At 40.7% G+C, this 20,627-nt stretch overlaps 1 protein-coding gene and 1 long non-coding RNA gene across 2 annotated transcripts; one reads left to right on the top strand and one right to left on the bottom strand.

Annotated features, from left to right (window-relative positions):
- Positions 1-2,806: 2,806 nt before the first annotated feature.
- LOC126582912 (senescence-specific cysteine protease SAG39-like) lies at positions 2,807-14,899 on the bottom strand. The gene is made up of 4 exons (XM_050247140.1): positions 14,566-14,899; positions 13,999-14,441; positions 9,418-9,435; positions 2,807-2,839 (listed from the first exon to the last, which is right to left on the bottom strand). The coding sequence occupies exons 1-4, from the start codon at positions 14,897-14,899 to the stop codon at positions 2,807-2,809; spliced, it is 828 nt and encodes a 275-aa protein (XP_050103097.1).
- A 3,420-nt stretch (positions 14,900-18,319) lies between these two features.
- Positions 18,320-20,351, top strand: LOC126633688 (uncharacterized). The gene is made up of 2 exons (XR_007627138.1): positions 18,320-18,941; positions 19,639-20,351. It is a non-coding gene; the product is annotated as an uncharacterized LOC126633688 (long non-coding RNA).
- Positions 20,352-20,627: the final 276 nt, after the last annotated feature.

Raw genomic sequence — 20,627 nt, 5'->3', positions numbered from 1 at the left:
GGCTCCGAGAATCGTTGATAGTCCAATGACTTGTAAGCCAAGTCATTTATCCTTTCAAATATTCTCGGTATAATCCATAGTTCTCGGGAAGAAAATTCCATCACTAACATCAAAAAATGGTAAAAGGTCTTGGGAAGAAAATGGTCCTATTCGGCCGCTATACATTATTAACATAAAAAAATGGAATAGTTGGGAATCTTAAGTGGATGACCGAGCCGCTAAAGTTGTGATAATTCTTGTCTATCATTTTTTTTTAATTTTTTTTAATCCACATGGCACAAATTTGAAACCACATCATTAAAAAGTGGGACCCATATTTACCACATCGTCACTTAACCATTTACTTAACAAAAGTTTGAACGGATGTATGATATTTCAACTAATGGTAACTCTGTGTATAAAATTGTAATATTTTAAAGATAATGTATAAGGTTGCAATTGCATTCAAACTTGAGGGTGTAAAATATAATTTACCCAATATTTAATTTGATACTATAAAATTAGGGTAAATTACATTTTACCCCCTTTCAGTTTTGGGGTCGATTGCAACCTCATACAACATCTTTAAAACATTTCAATTTCATGCATTTACTTATCATTTTATTTCAGTTTCATATATCCGTTAGAAAATCCGTTAAGTGATGACATTGCAAATATGAGATCCACATTTGTGTTGACGTGGCTGCCAAATTTGTGCTACGTGGTAAACAAATAATTTTTTTATGCATTTAAAATATAATAATTTACCTTATTATTAAAAAAAAAAACCCTGAAACCCACTTCCCCCGACCCACCTTCTCCTCCTCCATTCTCTTCACCTCTCCTCCCATCTAGGGTTGGGCACGGATCGGGTCGGGCCCAAAATTTGAGGAACTGGACTGGACCCGCTTGAAAATAAAACGGGATGGGCCAGATCAGGTAATAGAAAGTTTAAAAGTGGAACCGGACCTAACCTGACCAGTTTGAAATGGGCCGGTTCTTTGGGTCCTCCACAGGTCCTTATGTAGAGAACTCATTCTCCGCAGTGAACTCTTTTTCTATAATGCCCAACTTCTAGAGAGAATTGAGTTATTTTTTCAAATCTCCAACCATCTTCTCCTTGTTTCTGAAACCACAAACCATTCTACCATCGAAAAAAATAAAAAATTGGGAATTTGAATCCCACCGTTCTACCATCAATGGTGTTCTTATACTGAAGAACCCTATCGAGAACAACAGGATTTACAAAAACCACAAACCCAAAATCTCTAGGGCGGCCGAAGACCTTATCCTTCACGACCACCTTCTGTAAAACGTCGTCGTAGTTGAAGTACTCATTAAGCTTATCATATGAGGTCTCCCATGAAATTCCACAAATAAAAAGCTTCCCCTGATCAGAATTCCATGTGGGTTTTCATTGCCCCTTATCGCTGTCTGTGAGAGTGAAAGCTTCAATCTTTATTAAATTTTGAAGGTGGATTTGGGAGAGGGTGGGTGGGTTTGTGATGGACAAGAGAGAAATTTGGTTGGGTATAGACTTAAGCATGATTTGAGATTTGCAGACTTGTTCCATTAGACAGTTTGGGCCGAAGGCCCGTGTCCTCAGACTTTTGGACCCACCCCGCCTCGTTTTGTCTTTGAAGATTTTGGACCTGCCTCGAACCTTATGAGCCCGCCACAACCTGTGGGTCTAGGACCCGTTTGCCCACCTCTACTCTCATCCAAAAAACCCACCCCACCTCCACCTCCCCCACAACCCCCACAACCCCGCACCCCACCTTCACCTCCCCCGTAACCCCTCCACCCCACATCTTCTCCACATCGTCTTCTTCAACAACCTCTCTCTTTCGTTGTGCATCTTCATCTTCCAGACCTATTTCACCGAAATCACTCAGATCTAGTTGTCGGGGATGAGATCTCCGTCACTAGGGATGATTACACGTCGTTAGGTCTATGAGCCTCGTTGGAAAAAGGCGAATCAGTGGTGAATGCGACAAATATCTGAGCCTCCGTCACAAAAAAACCCAGTCTCCATTGGTAGTCGGGGATCTCAAAAAGGTTTAGACTCCCAGGATGAACCACATTACCGCTAATCCGGAAAACACAAAGACGTGCAGTTGTGCACTTCATGGACTCTGGAGGCACCAACAATGGTGGTTGTGTCCATGTATGGGTTTGAAATTAGGGGAAGGGCAGATGAGCCTATGTGAATTTGGTGAGATGAGATAGAGTGAGGATAGATAACGGGTTTTGGGTTGGTTCGGGGATAGGGTTGGGGTTGGCGGCAGAGAGAGGAGAGAGCTTTGCAGCGAGGGATTTGGAGTTGCTGGGTTTTGTTTCAAGGTGTGTAGGAATTGCAAGGATTTGTAGAGTGTGTTGGTGGGAAGGAGGGAGGAAAGAAGAGGTTGAAGATGAGGGGTAGGTGAACAGTGTGGAGGAGAGGGAGAAGGTGGGTTGGGGAATATGGGTTTTAGGGTTTTTTTTTTATTTTTTTTATTTTAATAGGGTAGGGTAAATTATTATCTTTTAAATGTATATAATTTTTTTTTTGTCATATGGCACAAATTTGGCAGCCACGTCATCACTTAATAGTTTACTTAACGGATTTTCTAACGAATGTATGAAATTAAAATAAAATGATAAGCAAATGTATGAAATGGAAATGTTTTAAAGATGTTGTAAAAAATTGAAATCAACCCCAAACCTGAGGGGGTAAAATTTATCCATAAAATTATGCAGTGGGATAAAATGCAGACATAGCAATGCCGCAAAGTTCTTCAGGTGCACCAACATCTCTTTGCATTCTTATGTACCCTTCTTCACCCCATTATATACCCCATGAGTTCTTCGCCAACCAATACTTAGGTCAAGTTTGGGAGTGAGGTGATTAAAAAAAAGCTGGGGTGAAAAAAAGTTAGTAGTAGTTTTGGTGTTTGGTAAACTTTGAAAAACAACTTTATTTCAAAGTTTATGGTGAAAAAAAGTCCAAAACCTGAAGCTGCAAATAGCAACTTCATAAAACAGCTTCTTCTCAAAACACAAAGCTACAATAATTCTTTTAATGAAATTTTCAAATTGCCAGTGTTGCCATCATTTCTCTTTGCCTTCTCTCTCGCACGCCCTCCTGAAATCACAGAACATTCACTCCCTCTTCTCTCTCGCACGCCCTCCTGAACTCACCCTCTTCTCCTCTGTTGCCTGCAGCTGCACCTCTTCTCATCCTCCTCATTTTCCTTTTTCTCCGTCGGTCTCAGCGCCAGCCGTCGCCTTCCCTCATTCTATCGCCGTCGCCTTCCCTCCTTCCTCTGGTAAGCTTCTCTTCTCTAAAATTTTGTTATTTATTTGTTTGGATTTTTTAATTTGGGGATGGGGTGAGTGAAAGAGGGGTGGGAAGAGCAAAGGGATGAGTGTATGGGTGTCGAGAAAACTGGGGATGGAGAAAACAATTGGGGAAAAAATTAGGGTTTGTGGAGGAAACAAGAAAATTAGGGTTTGTGGAGGAAACAAGAAAATTTGTGCGCTAGGGAGAATGTGTATGTTGTATGTTGTATGCTATATATGCAGAGTGCTCTGTGTTCAAATTATTTGGTGGCTTTCCTTTCTATGTCTTTTTAGGCCAACAAAGATATAAGAAACCTTTTGCATAAGATGAGTATAAAATTGGTGTTGTCTGTAAATTGCAGGAGTAGTGTGACCTGATCTTATCGTAGGTATAGCGAAAGTATTCTAGAGAATGTGGTTATTTTCTAGTCATAAAAGTTTCTTGATATTATTAAAAGCTTGACCTTTAGATGTCTATATGGAGTCATTATAAAAGAGTCGATTTTAGTTTTTGAGAATATGCCTAGCTAGGATTAGCACGGTACTGTTTGAAGATTGTGCGGAAGTTGCTTTCTCCATTAGTCAATGATTGTGGGAAGTGATGAGTTAATAACAAGAAGTCCCTGAAATTGGGTATGAAGATATTTATCAAGGTTGTAAAAGACTCGAATTTGTTTTCTCTTGGTAGTCACACTTTCTTGTTCATTATGGTCACACTTGACTTTATAGTAGACGACAGCATTCCTGACCTATTTAGTATTTATCTACTCTTTGCCCTTGAACCGAAGTTGTTGTGACTATTTCTTCCTCATTGGTGCTGGTTTCACCTGTCATTGTAGTCAGGTTTACAACTTCTTTTTATACTATGACTTTGGTTGGATCAGTGATCATCATTTTGAGTGTTTCAAAAGTCAAACAATCTTTGTTAGCAATAAAAATGTAACAGGGTCTTTTCCTTGTTATTATATCAAATTGGTGGAAATTACAATGTGGATGGGTGTAACAAAGAAAAAGTATATCATTCTCTGGTGCTTTTCATGATTGATGTGAGGAAGTTCACTTGTACATCATTTTCATTTTGTGTGGGGAGGTTCTTTGGTTGTTGTTTCTCATTCAGGTGGTATGGAGTAGCCATTGGTATTTTTCACATGAAATATGCAGCAGTGGTTTTCCATGCCGATTAGTTATGACGGAATATTTGCTTTCAGTTTTACATTGTAATATGTTAGTATTGGCCCCTTTTATTGTCTTTTGTACTGATTCATATGTGAGATTGAGTTCCTAATTAAGAAAGAGACAGAAAAGGGAGGGAGTGTTCCATGTTTGGTTTGACTGAAGACTTGTACACCTAAGCTTTGTGATTGTTCTTCCGTGGAGGTCCATTTTTTTTCTTCTACTTCCCCTTTAATTTGTATTGTTGCTGATTTAATTTGCCTTTGTGGAATGGAATTCCTGAGCATGCTTCTAGCTGCTGCTATTTCTCATTTTTGGTTCAATTGTTACATCAATTTTTCTTTTGTTCTCTGCTACTTGGTGATCGTGAGATGCAAATTGGGAATTTGAATTTGTTTGTGTGTTTGTGTGAGAGAGATATTGGAAGCTTTGTAGGATGTGTAAACAAGTATATGTATAAGGATTGATTACAACTATACCAATATGACAGTGCTTAAAACGATAATCAAAACTATGCATGACCATATTAAATGCAGTACGTGCATGATTAGGGGTTGTGACAGTATAAGAAATATAGAATTAATCCGGTGTGGAAGACAGTGAAGCCATGATCTTGTCTTCTCTTCTCTTGGATTCAGAAATAGTATCTCAATACTCTCAATAGGATTGGTATTCGATATGAGAACAAGTAGTACCCGAGAAGAGAGACCAAAATCGACTTTATATGCTGCAACTACATCTCCCTATCAGAGATGCAGTTGATGTCAGTTTGTGTAGGTTACAACTGCCTTTTATTTGAATTGATAACCACCTTTAGTTTTCCCTCTAATATATAATTAATCTGGTGTAATTCATATAATTGAGTCCTTACATAATACAACCCTTTCACTTGTATTGTATATTTGCACTGTGGTTTAAATGACACTCACATATAAGCAGCTTTAAGCACAGATTGAAGCTCCAACTAGTTGGTAACAATGGAAAACAAGGGGGCATCTTCGTCAAATCCTACAGCTACATGGAATGCTCACAATATATCTATATTTTGTGATGTATGCATCAAGGAGGTTGAGGCTGGACATCGTCCGGGCACTCACTTTGACAAAAATGGATATGTAAATATTAGAGCTAACTTTAAGGCAGAGACAGGGCATGATTATGAAAGAAAGCAACTAAAAAATAAGTGGGATGCACTTAAAAATGAGTGGAAGTTGTGGAAAGAGCTAGTTGGTAAAGAAATTGGCCTAGGGTGGAATTCAAGCAAGGGTACCGTTGATGCCTCTGAGGAGTGGTGGAATAATAAAAGTAAGGTTTGTGTATTTATCTTTTAATATTATGATATCATGCAATATGTATTATGATATCATGCAATATGTATTAACCATATTCTTTCTTACTTGTAGATAAACAAAGAATATGGAAGGTTGCAAAAAAAGGGAATTAGTCCTGAGACGGATGACAAGTTAGATAGGATGTTCTCGAACATAGTTGCTACCGGTGAACATGCCTGGGCACCTTCATCTAGGGTACTACCACCAGAGACAAGAGATGAATCTATAGGACAAATTGATTTAGATGATGAGGAAGAAAGTGAGACTATGCAAGATCTAAGGCAAACTACTAGGAAGGGACAAAAAAGAGCGGCTAACCAAGGAGAATTGCAAAAGAAGAAGGTTGATAAGAAAGGGAAAAAAATTGGAGGTGCTGCAAAACTTTGTGGTCAAATTGACCGTCTTGTTGAAGTTTATGAAACTAGGAGTTCTGCAAACTCATTGATGTCCAAATTGCATATAGGCAATAGTATTCCGGAAGCGTTAGCGACTATTGCACAATTGCCTGGTTTTGAGCCACCTAGCGAGTTATGGTTGTTTGCTACATGTTTATTTTGTAGTGTGGAGAAGCAAGAGGTGTTTGGCATGATGAAAGATCCTAAAGTCCAACTAACTTGGTTGAAATATATGTTCAACAAAGAAAAATAAGGAGCTAAAACCTTAAAACTATGAATTAGGACTATATATGTGGTTTGTAGTTTGCATTAAGATTATGTATTGAATGTTGCTACATGTTTATTGAATGTTGGATTATATGTTGAATGTTGAATTATGATTTCTTGTTAAATGTTGGATTATGACTTGTTCATGAATGTCGGATTATGACTTCTGTTGATGCACAAAACCGGAAGGGTCTTGGAACAACGTAAATTCGACCGTGAATCTACAAGAAAGTAAAGAACACAAGATGTATCGTCGTTCACCTCAATGTTTAGGCTACGTCCACACTGATGTTGATATTGTTTCACCCTGAATGGTGAATATACAAGAAGGCTAGAGGCAGTGTGCTCTCTAGCCTATTTTCTATGTGCTTTCTTCCCATGGCCTAAAACTCGGCCTCTCTTAATGAGGAGAGTGAGGAGTCATTTTATAGAATAAGAGCTTCTCACTTATTACATATTTGCCCCTTCATCTATTACATAATTACATTTGAGTCCCCTGAGTATTTATACGAGGTCTAAATACGGAGGCCTTAAATATGGTACAAACAGTAGTCCCCAAAGTCTTCAGTCAAGAGAGTCTTTTGGCTAGAGACTTGAAATTCAGTCCGTGTGTGGGTCGAAGTAACTAGATGCCGTCTAGAACTAATACTCGATATGAGGCGGTGCTCAATGTGAAATGATGCTAAACTAGAAGTAGCACATGTTGCGAGGCTGCTCAACTTATAGCTTATGTTGCCTTGGTTGCCTTGGCTTGTGGCGTTAAAGGTGGGGGAGTCCTTTTTATAGAATAAGGGCTCGCTCCTCAATACATAAATAATGGGCTAGAGTTGATGCTCGCGGCAAGATGGTTGCTCAGCAGGCGGCGAAACTCTCTAATGATGGTGATGGAGTCTCTTTTATAGAATAAGGGCTCGCTTCTCAATACATAAATGATGAGCTAGAGTTGATGCTCGCAGCGAGGCGGTTGCTCAACAGGCGGCGATGCTCTCTAATGATGGTAAGGGAGTCCATTTTATAGAATAAGGGATCGCTCCTCAATACATAAATGATGGGTTAGGAGTGATGCTTGAAGCAAGGCGGTTGCTCAGCTGGTGGCGATGCTCTCTAATGAAGGTGAGGGAGTCCTTTTTATAAAATAAGGGTTCACTCCTCAATACATAAATAATGGGTTAAGTTCCCCAAGTATTTTTCATGAGGCCCAGTTGCGGAAACCCAATATATGGTACATAGTGTAGTCCCCCAAGTCTTCAGTCAAGAGAGTCTTTTGGCTGGAGACTTCAAATTCAATCCATGTATGGGCTGAAGTGGTGGTTGTTCGAAGGCGGTCTTTGTATACCATGCACTGAAGCTTTGTAGGTGAAGCTTTGAAGTCGGAGCTTTGTAAATGAAACTTTCAAAACTGAAGCTTTTGTAAATGAAGCTTTTGAAGCTAGAGCTCTGTAAATGAAGCTTTCGAAGCTGGAGCTTTATAAATGAAGCTTTCGAAGCTGGAGCTTTATAAATGAAGCTTTCGAAGCTGATTGACATGAGTGATGCTCATGAATGTTTATGTTGATTGATATGAGTGATGCTCATGGATGTTGACATGAGTGATGCTCATGAATGGTGTGAAGATGGATGCTCATGAATGTTTATGTATGATTGACATGAGTGATGCTCATGTATGATTTTTTGGAGTACTGGACGTACTTTTGATCACCTAGTTGGTGATAATAACGGCAGGCTGCCGAATATTTTTGGAGTACTAGATGTACTTTTGATCACCTGGTTGGTGATAATAGCGGCAGACTGCCAAATAATTTTTGAGTATTGGACGTACTTTTGATCACCTGATTGGTAATAATAGAGGGTCAACTTTAAGTGGAGGGATGGAGGTTGGCGTTCGAAGCCATAGGGCTTGGCTCTTTTAGGCATATGGGCTTTCGCCCTCCACATAACATTCCAGCCCATTATATTGGGCTTGCCGTTTTTTTTTTTTGGCATGCTACCTTCTTTCTTTATTTATGATTACCCTCTGTTGGGGTTATACAGATGTCTCCAAAAGATAAGAAAAGTAAATCACATCATTCAAAACAAAGGTTTCGACACAAAAGCTTCGACAATTGCAGATCGTTGGTGCGTACTGGGTTGTTGCAGATCTTTTTCCAGGTGCGTACTGCGCCTACTGAATGCTTTACCTTTTCCTTTCTCTTTATTTTTCTTTCTTTTGGCAGATGACAGACAAGGGAATAATTCCATTTCCTTATTTTTGCAGAGGCAGATCAGGAGAGATGAGGATGAGATATTCTTCTTTCCTTGTTTTTCCTTTTTTTTTTTTTTACTTTTGCTTTCTGCTTTTCCTTTTGTTTCCCACTCCATTTCCAGACATCCTTTTGCTTTTTCTTTTCTCTTTCCACTACACCTCTCTCTCTATCTATGTCTCTGCGCTACTGTCCATTTGTAAAAAGCATCTTTGGAAGTCATCACTCATGAGCTCCGCAACCACTTCTTTGGAGGTCATCAACCCTCCTGTGCTTGCATGCACCTGATTCAAACCCACCATCGGCCACTACCACTAGCCTCGTCTCCTTCACCGTACTTTCCACAACCTCTCTCACCACTTCGGCCCTTTATTCGCCCTTCAGCTCGGCTCCCTCTAGTGCGTTGTAGTTTCTTCCCTGGACCTCATAAAAGAGTTCATGAGATCTCCTTTGGTCTGAGAAGAAGAGAATCAGGGAACTTCCAAGAGCAAAGAGAGCATTCTGCCGGCATCAGCAGCCTTGAGAAAATACTCATCCAGCTCTTTTATAATCTCAACCAGATCTTTGGCATTTCTCGATACCACCATTGCCAGCTCACTTGTCGTCGTCCCGCTCTCTTTTGAAAATCCGCTCACCACTGACGACAATTCCACCGTGCTCGCCGCAGTGACGGTGATCACTGCCTTCGAAGCGGTAGTCATAGTTTCCCACTCTTCTTCCATCACTGGCCTTGAAGAGGAAGCCGCAAATGGGTCCCTGAAATCCCACGTGGACGAAGGTGGCAGTGGCAGCGGAGGTGCGCGAGTTGTTGAAGGTGGTGGAAGTCGTCCACGAATCGGAGCTTGAGCTGAGTGGAGGTGATGGCAGAGGTGGTTATGGGGTTGGCGGGGTTTGCAGCGATGACGGCTGCGACTGGTAGTTGTTATGGTGGCGGTGATTGTAGTTGTGGTGGTGGTTGTAGTTGTTGAGGTGGTGGTGGTGATGATGAAGGGTAATTTCAGCATTCGAAAACTGAAGCAGAGCAAAGCTTGTGCTGCGGAGAGAGCGGAGGTACATGGTGTGAGCAACCGACCAAGCTTGCCATGCTTTCACCAGCTGCTTCATGTACCGCTTTCTCGATTTACATCTAGACACCATTTCTTCCCGTTCTACCCTCGAATAGCAGCATCCCATTTTTGGTCCTAGTCAGCTCGATTTGCTCAAAAAATTACAGTGTTTTAGCAACTATAAATTGACTTCTTCTTGTCGGGTTTTCTGGGTTGGAAAAATAACATTGACAAACTTTGATTTGAATTTTGATCTCAACTTTGGAGCTTTCGATCTCTCTCTCTCTCTCTTTCTCTCTCTCCCTCTCCTCTGTGTGTATTGTTTCTCTCTCTAGAGAGTAGAGAGATGGTGGATTTGGGAGTTATCTTGATGTGGTGGAGGAACAAAGGACGGGCATTGAGGCTTTGGGCTCTTAGGTTTTGGCAGATTCACAGTGGTGAGATGAAAAAAATAAAAGAGGACCGACACAGCTTTTCTTGTCGTTTCCCATAGACAGCGTCAAATGTTGATGCACAAAACTGGAGGGGTCTTACTGTTTGTACCATATTTAGGGCCTCCGTATTTAGACCTCGTATAAATACTCGGAGGACTCAAATGTAATTATGTAATAGATGAAGGGGCAAATATGTAATAAGTGAGGATCCCTTATTCTATAAAAGGACTCCTCACTCTCTTCATTGAGGGAGGCCAAGTTTTAGGCCATGGGAAGAGAGCACACAGAAAATAGGCTAGAGAGCACACTGCCTCTAGCCTTTTTGTATATTCACCATTCAGGGTGAAACAATATCAACATCAGTGTGGACGTAGCCCAAACATTGGGGTGAACCACGATACATCTTATGTTCTTTACTTTCTTGCAGATTCACGGTCGAATTTATGTTATTCCAAGACCCATCCGGTTTTGTGCATCAACAACTTCTTTAGTGATTGTTGGATTATGACTTGTGGAATGTTGAATTATGTGTTAGGTTACAGGTGTACATTCAATATGAATACCTCTGATGATGATGTTCAGGATTTGAAGGATGGTGTAATTATATGCGCTATAGCGAGAGCTGTTGAAACATATTATTTAAAATATGTCCACAAAACTCCGTGTATGAATTCTTCCCAAACAGGTAATATTTGGTTGATGGAAGTACTACGAGGAAATGATGTGCGATGCTATAGAATGTTTAGGATGAACAAAGATGTCTTTTATAGATTATCCAATGACTTGCAAACTAATTATGGATTGAAAGGTTCAAGGAAAATGAATGCAATTGAAATATTAGGAATGTTCTTGCATATGTTGGGACATGGTGTGAAAAATAGATTAGCGCAAGAGAGATTTCAACATTCTAGTGAGACTGTTAGTAGATATTTTGGTGTTATGTTAGATATCGTATGTAAGATGGCAATAGATATTATCAAACCGATGGATTTGGAGTTTCATGGCATTCCCCAAGAAATAAGGAGAGATACAAGATACATGCCTTATTTTAAGGTAAAGTTTGACTCGTCTTCCAACTTATTTGTAAACTATAAGTGTTTGCAAACCAAAAGTGTAGGTTGACGGTTTTCTTCTATGTTATTATTTTTAGGATTGTATTGGTGCCATAGATGGAGTACATGTTGAGGCTTCAATACCACCTCCGGATCAAGTTCCATACATTGGTAGGAAAGGAATGCCGACTCAAAATGTTATGGTTGCATGTAATTTTGACAAGCAATTCACATTTGCTTGTGCCGGATGGGAAGGCACTGCACATGATACAAGAGTTTTTTTATCCGTGCTACAGAATCCAAATTTAAACTTTTCAAAGCCTCCAAATGGTAATCTTCATACTTATTTATAACAATTTACATACTTGCTTTGTATAATTATTACAATACAAAACAAAATTTTCAATTTTCAGGAAAATATTACTTGGTAGATGCGGGGTACCCACAAATGAGAGGTTATTTGGGACCATATAAAGGTGAAAGATATCATCTCCTGGATTTTCGTAGGGGTCCCGAACCAACGGGTCATAAAGGGGTATTCAACCACATGCATTCTTCTCTTAGGAGCATCATTGAACGAACTTTTGGGGTATGGAAGAAAAGATGGGGAGTTTTAAGGGATATGCCTAATTACCCGTTCAATAAGCAAGTGAAGATTGTCATTGCTACAATGGCTCTTCATAATTACATATGGAGGTATTCTGAACGTGATCGTCATTTTGATGACCCCAGGGACTATTGTGAAGAGAGCGATAATAGTGATGATGATGATGATGATGAATACCAAAATTATCAAGTTGAAGGATCCCATGAGATAGAAGCATTAAGAAATAGAATAGCGGCAAGTTTGATGAATTCATCTAATTAGACTACTTTCAAGTACATTAACAATATTGTACCAATGAATCCTAGCTATTCAGTCTAAAATATTTCAATTGAAATAGTTTGTCATACTAATTAATTTTTTTTTTTTGAAGCAAGTACGATATTCATTGAAATGAAGATAAAACGTACAATTCAAGGATAGGGTGCTAACAATGGGCCTCCATAAAAACCTTGCAGGGGCTTTCAACCCGATTGAAGGAAAAAAGAGTGTCCCGCACCAAATTAACAAGAAAGACTATCCTCCAATAATAAATCAGATATGATATCAGGGGGTTCTTCAAACCAAGAAATGGGATGATTAACCGTTAAACTCCACCTTGCTAGCCGATGAGCCACTTTATTCGTCTCCCTTGGGTTGAAAGAAATCTTCCATTGCTTGAATTCTTGCAAGATGCGCCTGGTATCAGCAAACAGATGACCAAAGTGACCCAAGAAAGCTGTTCCCGCACTCTGTATAGCGGAAACCACCATTAAAGCATCGCCTTCCACCTGCACCAGTTGTTCACGCCAATGCCGAGCAAACAACGCTGCACTGCGTGCAGCAACTGCCTCTGCATGCAGAGCCGAAGTGATACCAGTCTCCCGCGAAGCCATTGCAGCTATAAAACCTCTTGTGGCTTTTCGAACCACAATTCCTATACCCCCATACAAACTATTCTCCTCCCAAGCCGCATCAAAGTTACACTTTATCCATCCAAACTCCGGATGTTTCCACTTGTGAACACGAACCGTTGGTGAAGGTGATTGAACCTCATTCCATTTCTTAAATTCCGTCAACCAAGATTGGGCTTTAAGGTGCACATCCACTGGGGAAACATCCACACCTTTCCAAATAAATTCGTTACGAGCCTTCCATACGCTCCACACCAACACCAAAAGCAACTCAAAGCTGTCCTTTTTTATTTTTTTCACCATATCAATCAACCAACCACCAAAGCCCTCCTCTATTCTCTGAAATAAACAAATTCCAATGGACTACTAAACCAAATTGCAGCTGAGCGTGGGCATTGTAATAGGGCATGTTCGACTGTCTCTGCCTCCTTATCACAAAACCCACATATAACCTCTGAAAGAACCCGTCTAGTCTTCAAATTCACTTTCGTTGGAAAAGCATTCATAATCCCACACCAAACACAAACTTTGACCTTCCCCGGTACTTTTGCACGCCACAATGCCTTCCAAAGAAATTTGGTATCCTCATGTAACGCAGACCCAACCGGTTCATCCCCCCCAAGACCATGACATGTTCTAGCCACAAAATAAGCACTCTTAGTCGTAAATACACCCTTAGACTCCTTAGTCCAAATCAAAGAATTTGTAGGATTAAATAAACTCAGAGGGATACTCAATATCAAATTAGCTTCCTCTTCCATAAACCAAGTACGAATTAGGTTTGTATTCCAGTGCATCTCGTTATCTTCTACCATTAAAGAATGCACGGTGATGGAAGGATGTACCCCGGCCGGTCTAGCACTTAGAACTTTATAGAAAGTCTCCCTTGGTAACCAACTATCACCCCCAAATCTTTATATTTAAACCATCGCCAACCCTCCAACGAGCACCCCTTAATTAATATATAAGATAAAGTTTATAAATATTTTTCTTTTAAAAAAGTATATTATAATTCACTTTTATTTGTTAAGAAAATTAAATTAATAGCACATCTAGTATTATACCCTTTTTGGTCATTTCATACAGTCACAGCTGTTTTACATAAAAGTTTACCAAACACTATCATACTGTTTTTTTTTTCCAAAAGCACTTTTACAAAAAAGTTTACCAAGCAATTCTCACACTACAGTCGCTTATTCTCACAACAGTTTTTTTTTAAAGCACAGCTATACCAAACCAGCCCTTAGTCCCATCATCGCTCACTCCATAACCAACAGCTGTAACGCCATGATCGAGGATTGTTCCACAAGTTTCAGTGAAGACACCACTTGAATAGAATTGAAAGTCAGAACCACTAGCATCGATAGCAACAGAAACAGGTTGATGAGCAACAGCGATGAGGAGGGCATTTTCACTGTTTGCAGGCACATCTTCAAAGCCACTTATCATGGCTGCAATGTTGGCTTCCTCCTTGGTGTTGCATGTCCCATCCGTACCATTGTATGGGTAACTACCTTCCGCACTAATTCCATGATTTTGTTGGATGAATTGAAAAGCATCATCCATCGAGCCACCCTCACACCCTTTGTCTTCACCACCGGTATCACAATCAACCAGCTCTTGCTCAGACAAAGAGATCAATTTACCAGTTGTAAGCTGCGCAGTTCCTTCTGTAGCTGCTACTGCCGAAAAAGCCCAACAACATCCTGTATTTTAATTGCAGTGAAAAGTAGTTAGAATAACTTAAGCAATTAACTAAACTCCCAAATTAAAAAGAACATATAGTGTTTCTAAGATATTAATGAACTAAGCAAGCACTTATATTATTACCGCATCTGCCTTGGTCCTTGTTGGGGGTTACGGCTCCCTTTTTTCTCCAGTCCATTGAAGCTGGCACTGCTGTTGTAACGTTTTCATATTTGAAAGAACTTGTCCTTGTGGAATATTCGTGCCCCTTGAATCTGTTTCTTGCGGATTTGAGCTCTTCATTTGTAAGGTCTGCAAATTTATTGACGCTTAATTTGTGTGATTTGTTTGCATCACTATTGGATGATTCAATAAATGCCACATTTTCCTTGAATATCTTGAAACGCTTTTCCTTCTTGTTAATATCGTTATATACACGACCATAATGAGCCAACCATTGCTCGTACCTCCCATACATTGCTGCACTGTGAAGACTACGAGAAGTCGCTTCACAAGACCAATCCCCTAACATGAGGGTCAAGCCCAAACTGAAGCATAATCTGCATAGCTGTTTGTTAATACACTCCAAGGAAACTGGTATGGAATCAGACAAGATTTGATAAGGTAAGAGAATTGATGAGTAGGTAATACTGAAATGGTAGACTGCTTTCCACGTTTTATATAGAGAAGAGATATACGCGTTGCTCTACATCTTCTTGACCAAAAAATTGTTCTGATATGATATTGACTTCAAGTTAAAGAACTCATATTATATACATTGATGTCACGGAAAGTTACTTCACTAAACGCCTAAACTATGAACATTAGTGCAGGTTGTACTTCCCAAACAAAATTCTAATGGTTTATTTTATTGTTGAATTCTTTAGTTTAATATATTATTTTTTGTTGCACGGTTTTGAGCTATGATATATTTTATTTTTTATTTTATTCATTTAATCGTGTTTTGCTTTTTGGACGATTCCTTTAATCGTGTTTGTGGACTGTTCAGCTAACTTCGTGATTGCGGACGAGAGAAGATATAGACTATGAATTAGTTGATCGCTTATTTGATTTTAACACTTATTTTATGTCATTTGGACTCGTTTACTCGTTTATGTATTTTGATTCACTGTTGACATATATAATTATGTGGCTCGAAAAACAGAGATATTACTACAATGAGATAAAAAGAGTTTGTAAATCATTTACCTAAATTGTGTCTCCAATTAGTGGCCATGTAATATTTTGTTATTATTTTTTTGTTAAATTAAAACTTTGGCCGATGAAATATTTTAGTCGGCCATGTAAAGTTCATCGAGCAAAGTTGGTTAATGCAATTTGCTTGATGGAAGAGTTGTCGAAATGTCTATCAGGCAAAGTATTATTGCTTGATAGTTTCTAAATTTTGTCGGGCAAATTTTGCACAACGAGTTTTGTGCCAAGAACTTGGCACAACGAAGTTTTGTCGGGCAAAACCTAGGACGACAAAATCTCTGTTTGCATGACTAAATTTGTTCTTTGCAAAATTATTTTTTTTGTAGTGAGGGATCTTCTGATGTTACAACCAATTCCTTAAAATATTGTATCTTACTCGCGAGACATGTGAAATGACTATTTTGCCCGTGAATGGGTGTCTTAATCAATTATTGAGCCTCGTCTCGAGATTAAAGTCCTTATACTTTCTTAAGTGTCATAATTTCATTTTTGTACGTTAGTTTAACGTCGAAAGCGAAATACGAATTGAAGCCTCGAAAGCTACTGGTTTCGGTTCGGAACCCTTGTCTCGATTCCCAAACCGAAATTTTCGGGATTCCTAATTTCAAGACCGATCCCAAACCAAATTTTTGGGAATCCCAATTTTCGGGAATCCCGAAATAGTTTCAGGATTTTGGGAGTCCCGAAATAATTTTGGGCTTTCGGGCTTCTGAACTACACCAACATGAACTTCAAGAAGGCAGAATAAAGCAAATATGTACTTACAAATACTAGCATGCAGAAGTTTGCTCAGAAATTTCAGATGTTTTTCTTTCACTACAACAACAACAACAACAACAACAAAGCCTTTTCCCACTAAGTGGGGTCGGCTATATGAATCCTAGAACGTCATTGCGCTCGGTTTTGTGTCATGTCCTCCGTTAGATCCAAGTACTCTAAGTCTTTTCTTAGAGTCTCTTCCAAAGTTTTCCTAGGTCTTCCTCTACCCCTTCGGCCCTGAACCTCTGTCCCGTAGTCACATCTTCGAACCGGAGCGTCAGTCGGCCTTCTTTGCACATGTCCAAATCACCGGAGCTGATTTTCTCTCATCTTTCCTACAATTTCGGCTACTCCTACTTTACCTCGGATATCCTCATTCCCAATCTTATCCTTTCTCGTGTGCCCACACATCCCACGAAGCATCCTCATCTCCGCTACACCCATTTTGTGTACGTGTTGATGCTTCACCGCCCAACATTCTGTGCCATACAACATCGCTGGCCTTATTGCCGTCCTATAAAATTTTCCCTTGAGCTTCAGTGGCCTACGACGGTCACACAACACGCCGGATGCACTCTTACACTTCATCCATCCAGCTCGTATTCTATGGTTGAGATCTCCATCTAATTCTCCGTTCTCTTGCAAGATAGATCCTAGGTGGCGAAAACGGTCGCTTTTTGTGATCTTCGCTAGATTGCTCCGGTCATTAGTGTGGATAAGTATATAAATGGATAGAGATAGGAAAGCAAACACAAGATGTACGTGGTTCACCCAGATTGGCTACGTCCACGGAATAGAAGAGTTCTCATTAATTGTGAAGGGTTTACACAAGTACATAGGTTCAAGCTCTCCTTTAGTGAGTACAAGTGAATGATTTAGTACAAATGACATTAGGAAATATTGTGGGAGAATGATCTCGTAATCACTAAACTTCTAAATATCGGAGTGTGGTGTCGTCTTGACTTGCCTTATCTGTCTCATAGGTAGATGTGGCATCTTCTCTGGAAGTACTCTTCCTCCATCCAGGGGTGGTATCTTTAACTGGTGGAGATGCACAAGGTAATGTATCAATTTCACTTGAAGCTTACTTGTAGTTTCAGGCTTGGTCAAGCGCGATACAAACCATGTAGTAGGAGTCCCCCAAGTTGCCGAGCTAGGGGGTCTGCTGAAAGAGGTGACAGACAAGGTAAGCAATCAGAGCTCCGACTGATTGTTCACCTTCTCCCCATCTTGCAGCAGCATGAAGGATAAAGAGAAGAAAAATGAGAAGAGATGATATGAGATACTTTTGCTTTTGAAGAAGTAACTTTCCACAGGCTTATTCTTGAACTGAGCTGGAGGGTTTTCTGGTTTCCTCCAGAATATAAGGCCGACTGAAGAATTTGAGGGTCAAAACAAGTCCATCAAATCTAGAGTACGTTCCACCCTGCTGATATGGGATACTTTTGCTTTTGACAGAGTAATGGATGTATCGGCACGTGTGCTGTTACGCTTGTCTCCACATGCTTCCTTGTATCCTTCGCACTTGCCCTATCTGTTCCTCAAGCAGATGTGGAATCTTCCCTGGAAACATAAGATGTTGAAGATGAGTACTCGAGAGCAATGTCAGGTAAGTAATCAGGTAAGGGGTTCCAGGCAGTCAGTTCCTGGCTGGAAGCTTGATTCCAAGTGCTGACTGATTGCTCTCTTTCTCCTTGTCTTGCAGGTAAAAACAAGGCCAAAGGAAAAGACAGGGAAAAAGCATGATATGGGATACTCTTGCTTTTAACCCTGATGATATGAGATATTCTTGCTCTAGTATAGCTTGTTTGCAGAGGTATTATCGGGGGGAAAGAAAGCTGAATATTTCGAAAGGCTTCGTTGGGAGTGCCCTCTCAGATATGATGAAGGGTTGAGCATTTTTGCAGGTCTGCCTGTCCGTTGGGGATGGAGGTCGACATATATAGGAGTCTCCCTAACAACAAGTAGTAATGCTATTCCTTTACCCTGCTTGGTCATAGCACGGTAGTGGGAGCTGCTAGTTTCACATGTTTTAACTCTGTCAGAGCACTTTGAAAAAGTGGTCTGTGGTATCTGGCTCTCGAGATTCGGAGAACGATGCCTCTTCGATTTTTGAGAAAGCAATCATGCTGGGGGTCTGGCTCTCGAGATTCGGAGAGCAGTGTCTCTTCGATTTTTGAGAAAGTAATCATGTTGGGAGTCTGGCTCTCGAGATTCGGAGGGCGGTGCCTCTTCGATTTTGGAGCAAGCAATCCTGTTGGGAGTGTTGTCTCGAATGTGAGTAAAGGTTGGGCATGTTTGCTAGTCTACCTTGCCACGAAGCACAAAGGTTGACACATAGGGACTTTCCAATTATCCAGCAATGGTACTGTTCCTTTACCCTCTCTTCGCTTTTGAGAAAGTAGTCATGTTGGGAGTCTGGCTCTCGAGATTCGGAGGACGGTGCCTCTTCGATTTTGGAGCAAGCAATCTTGTTGGGAGTGTTTTCTCGAATGTGAGTAAAGGTTGGGCATGTTTGCTAGTCTACCTTGCCACGAAGCACAGAGGTTGACACACAGGGACTTTCCAATTATCCAGCAGTGGTACTGTTCCTTTACCCTTGTGGGTAATAATATGGTAGCTAGACCTTCAAAATTTATGTGTCTAAACTTTGCTAGTGCTGTTTCTTTGCTATTCTTTTACCTTTCTTGGTCAGAGCGATGTAGTGGGAGCTGCAAGCTTCACGTGCTCAACTTTGGCAGAGAACTTTGGCAAAGTTATCTGTGGTACCCATGAGCTATTGTTGCGTGTGGGAAGTGGGTGATTGAACAGTAAGATTTATGTGCTTTCTACTTCACCAGAAGTCTTCGACAGAATGCCCATAATTTCTGCAAAGCTGAGTGTGCGTGTGACAGGTGCTGACAAGGCTAGAAAAGTAGGTGCCTCTTCGATTTCTGAGATCGGCCCTCGTGGTCTCTGAGCAGCCCAGCTTTTGAGAAAGCGAGCGCCTCTTCAATTGATTCGGAGAACGATGCCTCATCGATTTTTGAGAAAGCAATCATGTTGGGGGTCTGGCTCTCGAAGATTCGGGGAGCAGTGTCTTTTCGATTTTTGAGAAAGTAATCATGTTGGGAGTCTGGCTCTCGAGATTCGGAGGGCGGCGCCTCTTCGATTTTGGAGCAAGCAATCTTGTTGGGAGTGTTTTCTCGAATGTGAGTAAAGGTTGGGCATGTTTGCTAGTCTACCTTGCCACGAAGCACAGAGGTTGACACATAGGGACTTTCCAATTATCCAGCAATGGTACTGTTCCTTTACCCTCTCTTCGATTTTTAAGAAAGTAGTCATGTTGGGAGTCTGGCTCTCGAGATTCGGAGGACGGTGCCTCTTCGATTTTGGAGCAAGCAATCTTATTAGGAGTGTTTTCTCGAATGTGAGTAAAGGTTGGGCATGTTTGCTAGTCTACCTTGCCACGAAGCACAGAGGTTGACACATAGGGACTTTCCAATTATCCAGCAATGGTACTGTTCCTTTACCCTCTCTTCGATTTTTAAGAAAGTAGTCATGTTGGAAGTCTGGCTCTCGAGATTCGGAGGACGGTGCCTCTTCGATTTTGGAGCAAGCAATCTTATTGGGAGTGTTTTCTCGAATGTGAGTAAAGGTTGGGCATGTTTGCTAGTCTACCTTGCCACGAAGCACAGAGGTTGACACACAGGGACTTTCCAATTATCCAGCAGTGGTACTGTTCCTTTACCCTTGTGGGTAATAATATGGTAGCTAGACCTTCAAAATTTATGGGTCTAAACTTTGTTAATGCTGTTTCTTTGCTATTCTTTTACCCTTCTTGGTCAGAGCGATGTAGTGGGAGCTGCAAGCTTCACGTGCTCAACTTTGGCAGAGAACTTTGGCAAAGTTATATGTGGTACCCATGAGCTATTGTTGCGTGTGGGAAGTGGGTGATTGAACAGTAAGATTCATGTGTTTTCTACTTCCCCAGAAGTCTTCGACAGAATGCCCATAATTTCCGCAAAGCTGAGTGTGCGTGTGACAAGTGCTGACAAGGCTGGAAAAGTAGGTGCCTCTTCGATTTCTGAGATCGGCCCTCGTTGTCTCTGGGGAGCCCAGCTTTTGAGAAAGCGAGCGCCTCTTCGATTTCTGAGATCGGCCTTCTTGGTCTTTGAGCAGCCCAACTTTTGAGAAAGCAAACGCCTCTTCGATTTCTAAGATCAACCCTCGTGATCTCTAAGCAGCCCAGC

This window comes from Malus sylvestris, chromosome 9 (assembly GCF_916048215.2).
Source record: "Malus sylvestris chromosome 9, drMalSylv7.2, whole genome shotgun sequence".
In the NCBI taxonomy this organism is placed as follows: domain Eukaryota; kingdom Viridiplantae; phylum Streptophyta; class Magnoliopsida; order Rosales; family Rosaceae; genus Malus; species Malus sylvestris.
Note: the sequence above shows the minus strand (reverse complement) of the source record. Positions and strands in the feature narration are given on the sequence as shown.

Coding starts and splice junctions, on each gene's coding strand:
- LOC126582912 (XM_050247140.1), bottom strand. CDS start 14,899: ATGTATGGGAGGTACGAGCAATGGTTGGCTCATTATGGTCGTGTATAT. Junction 14,442..14,565: donor CAAGGACCAAGGCAGATGCG/GTAATAATATAA, acceptor ATTAAAATACAG/GATGTTGTTGGGCTTTTTCG.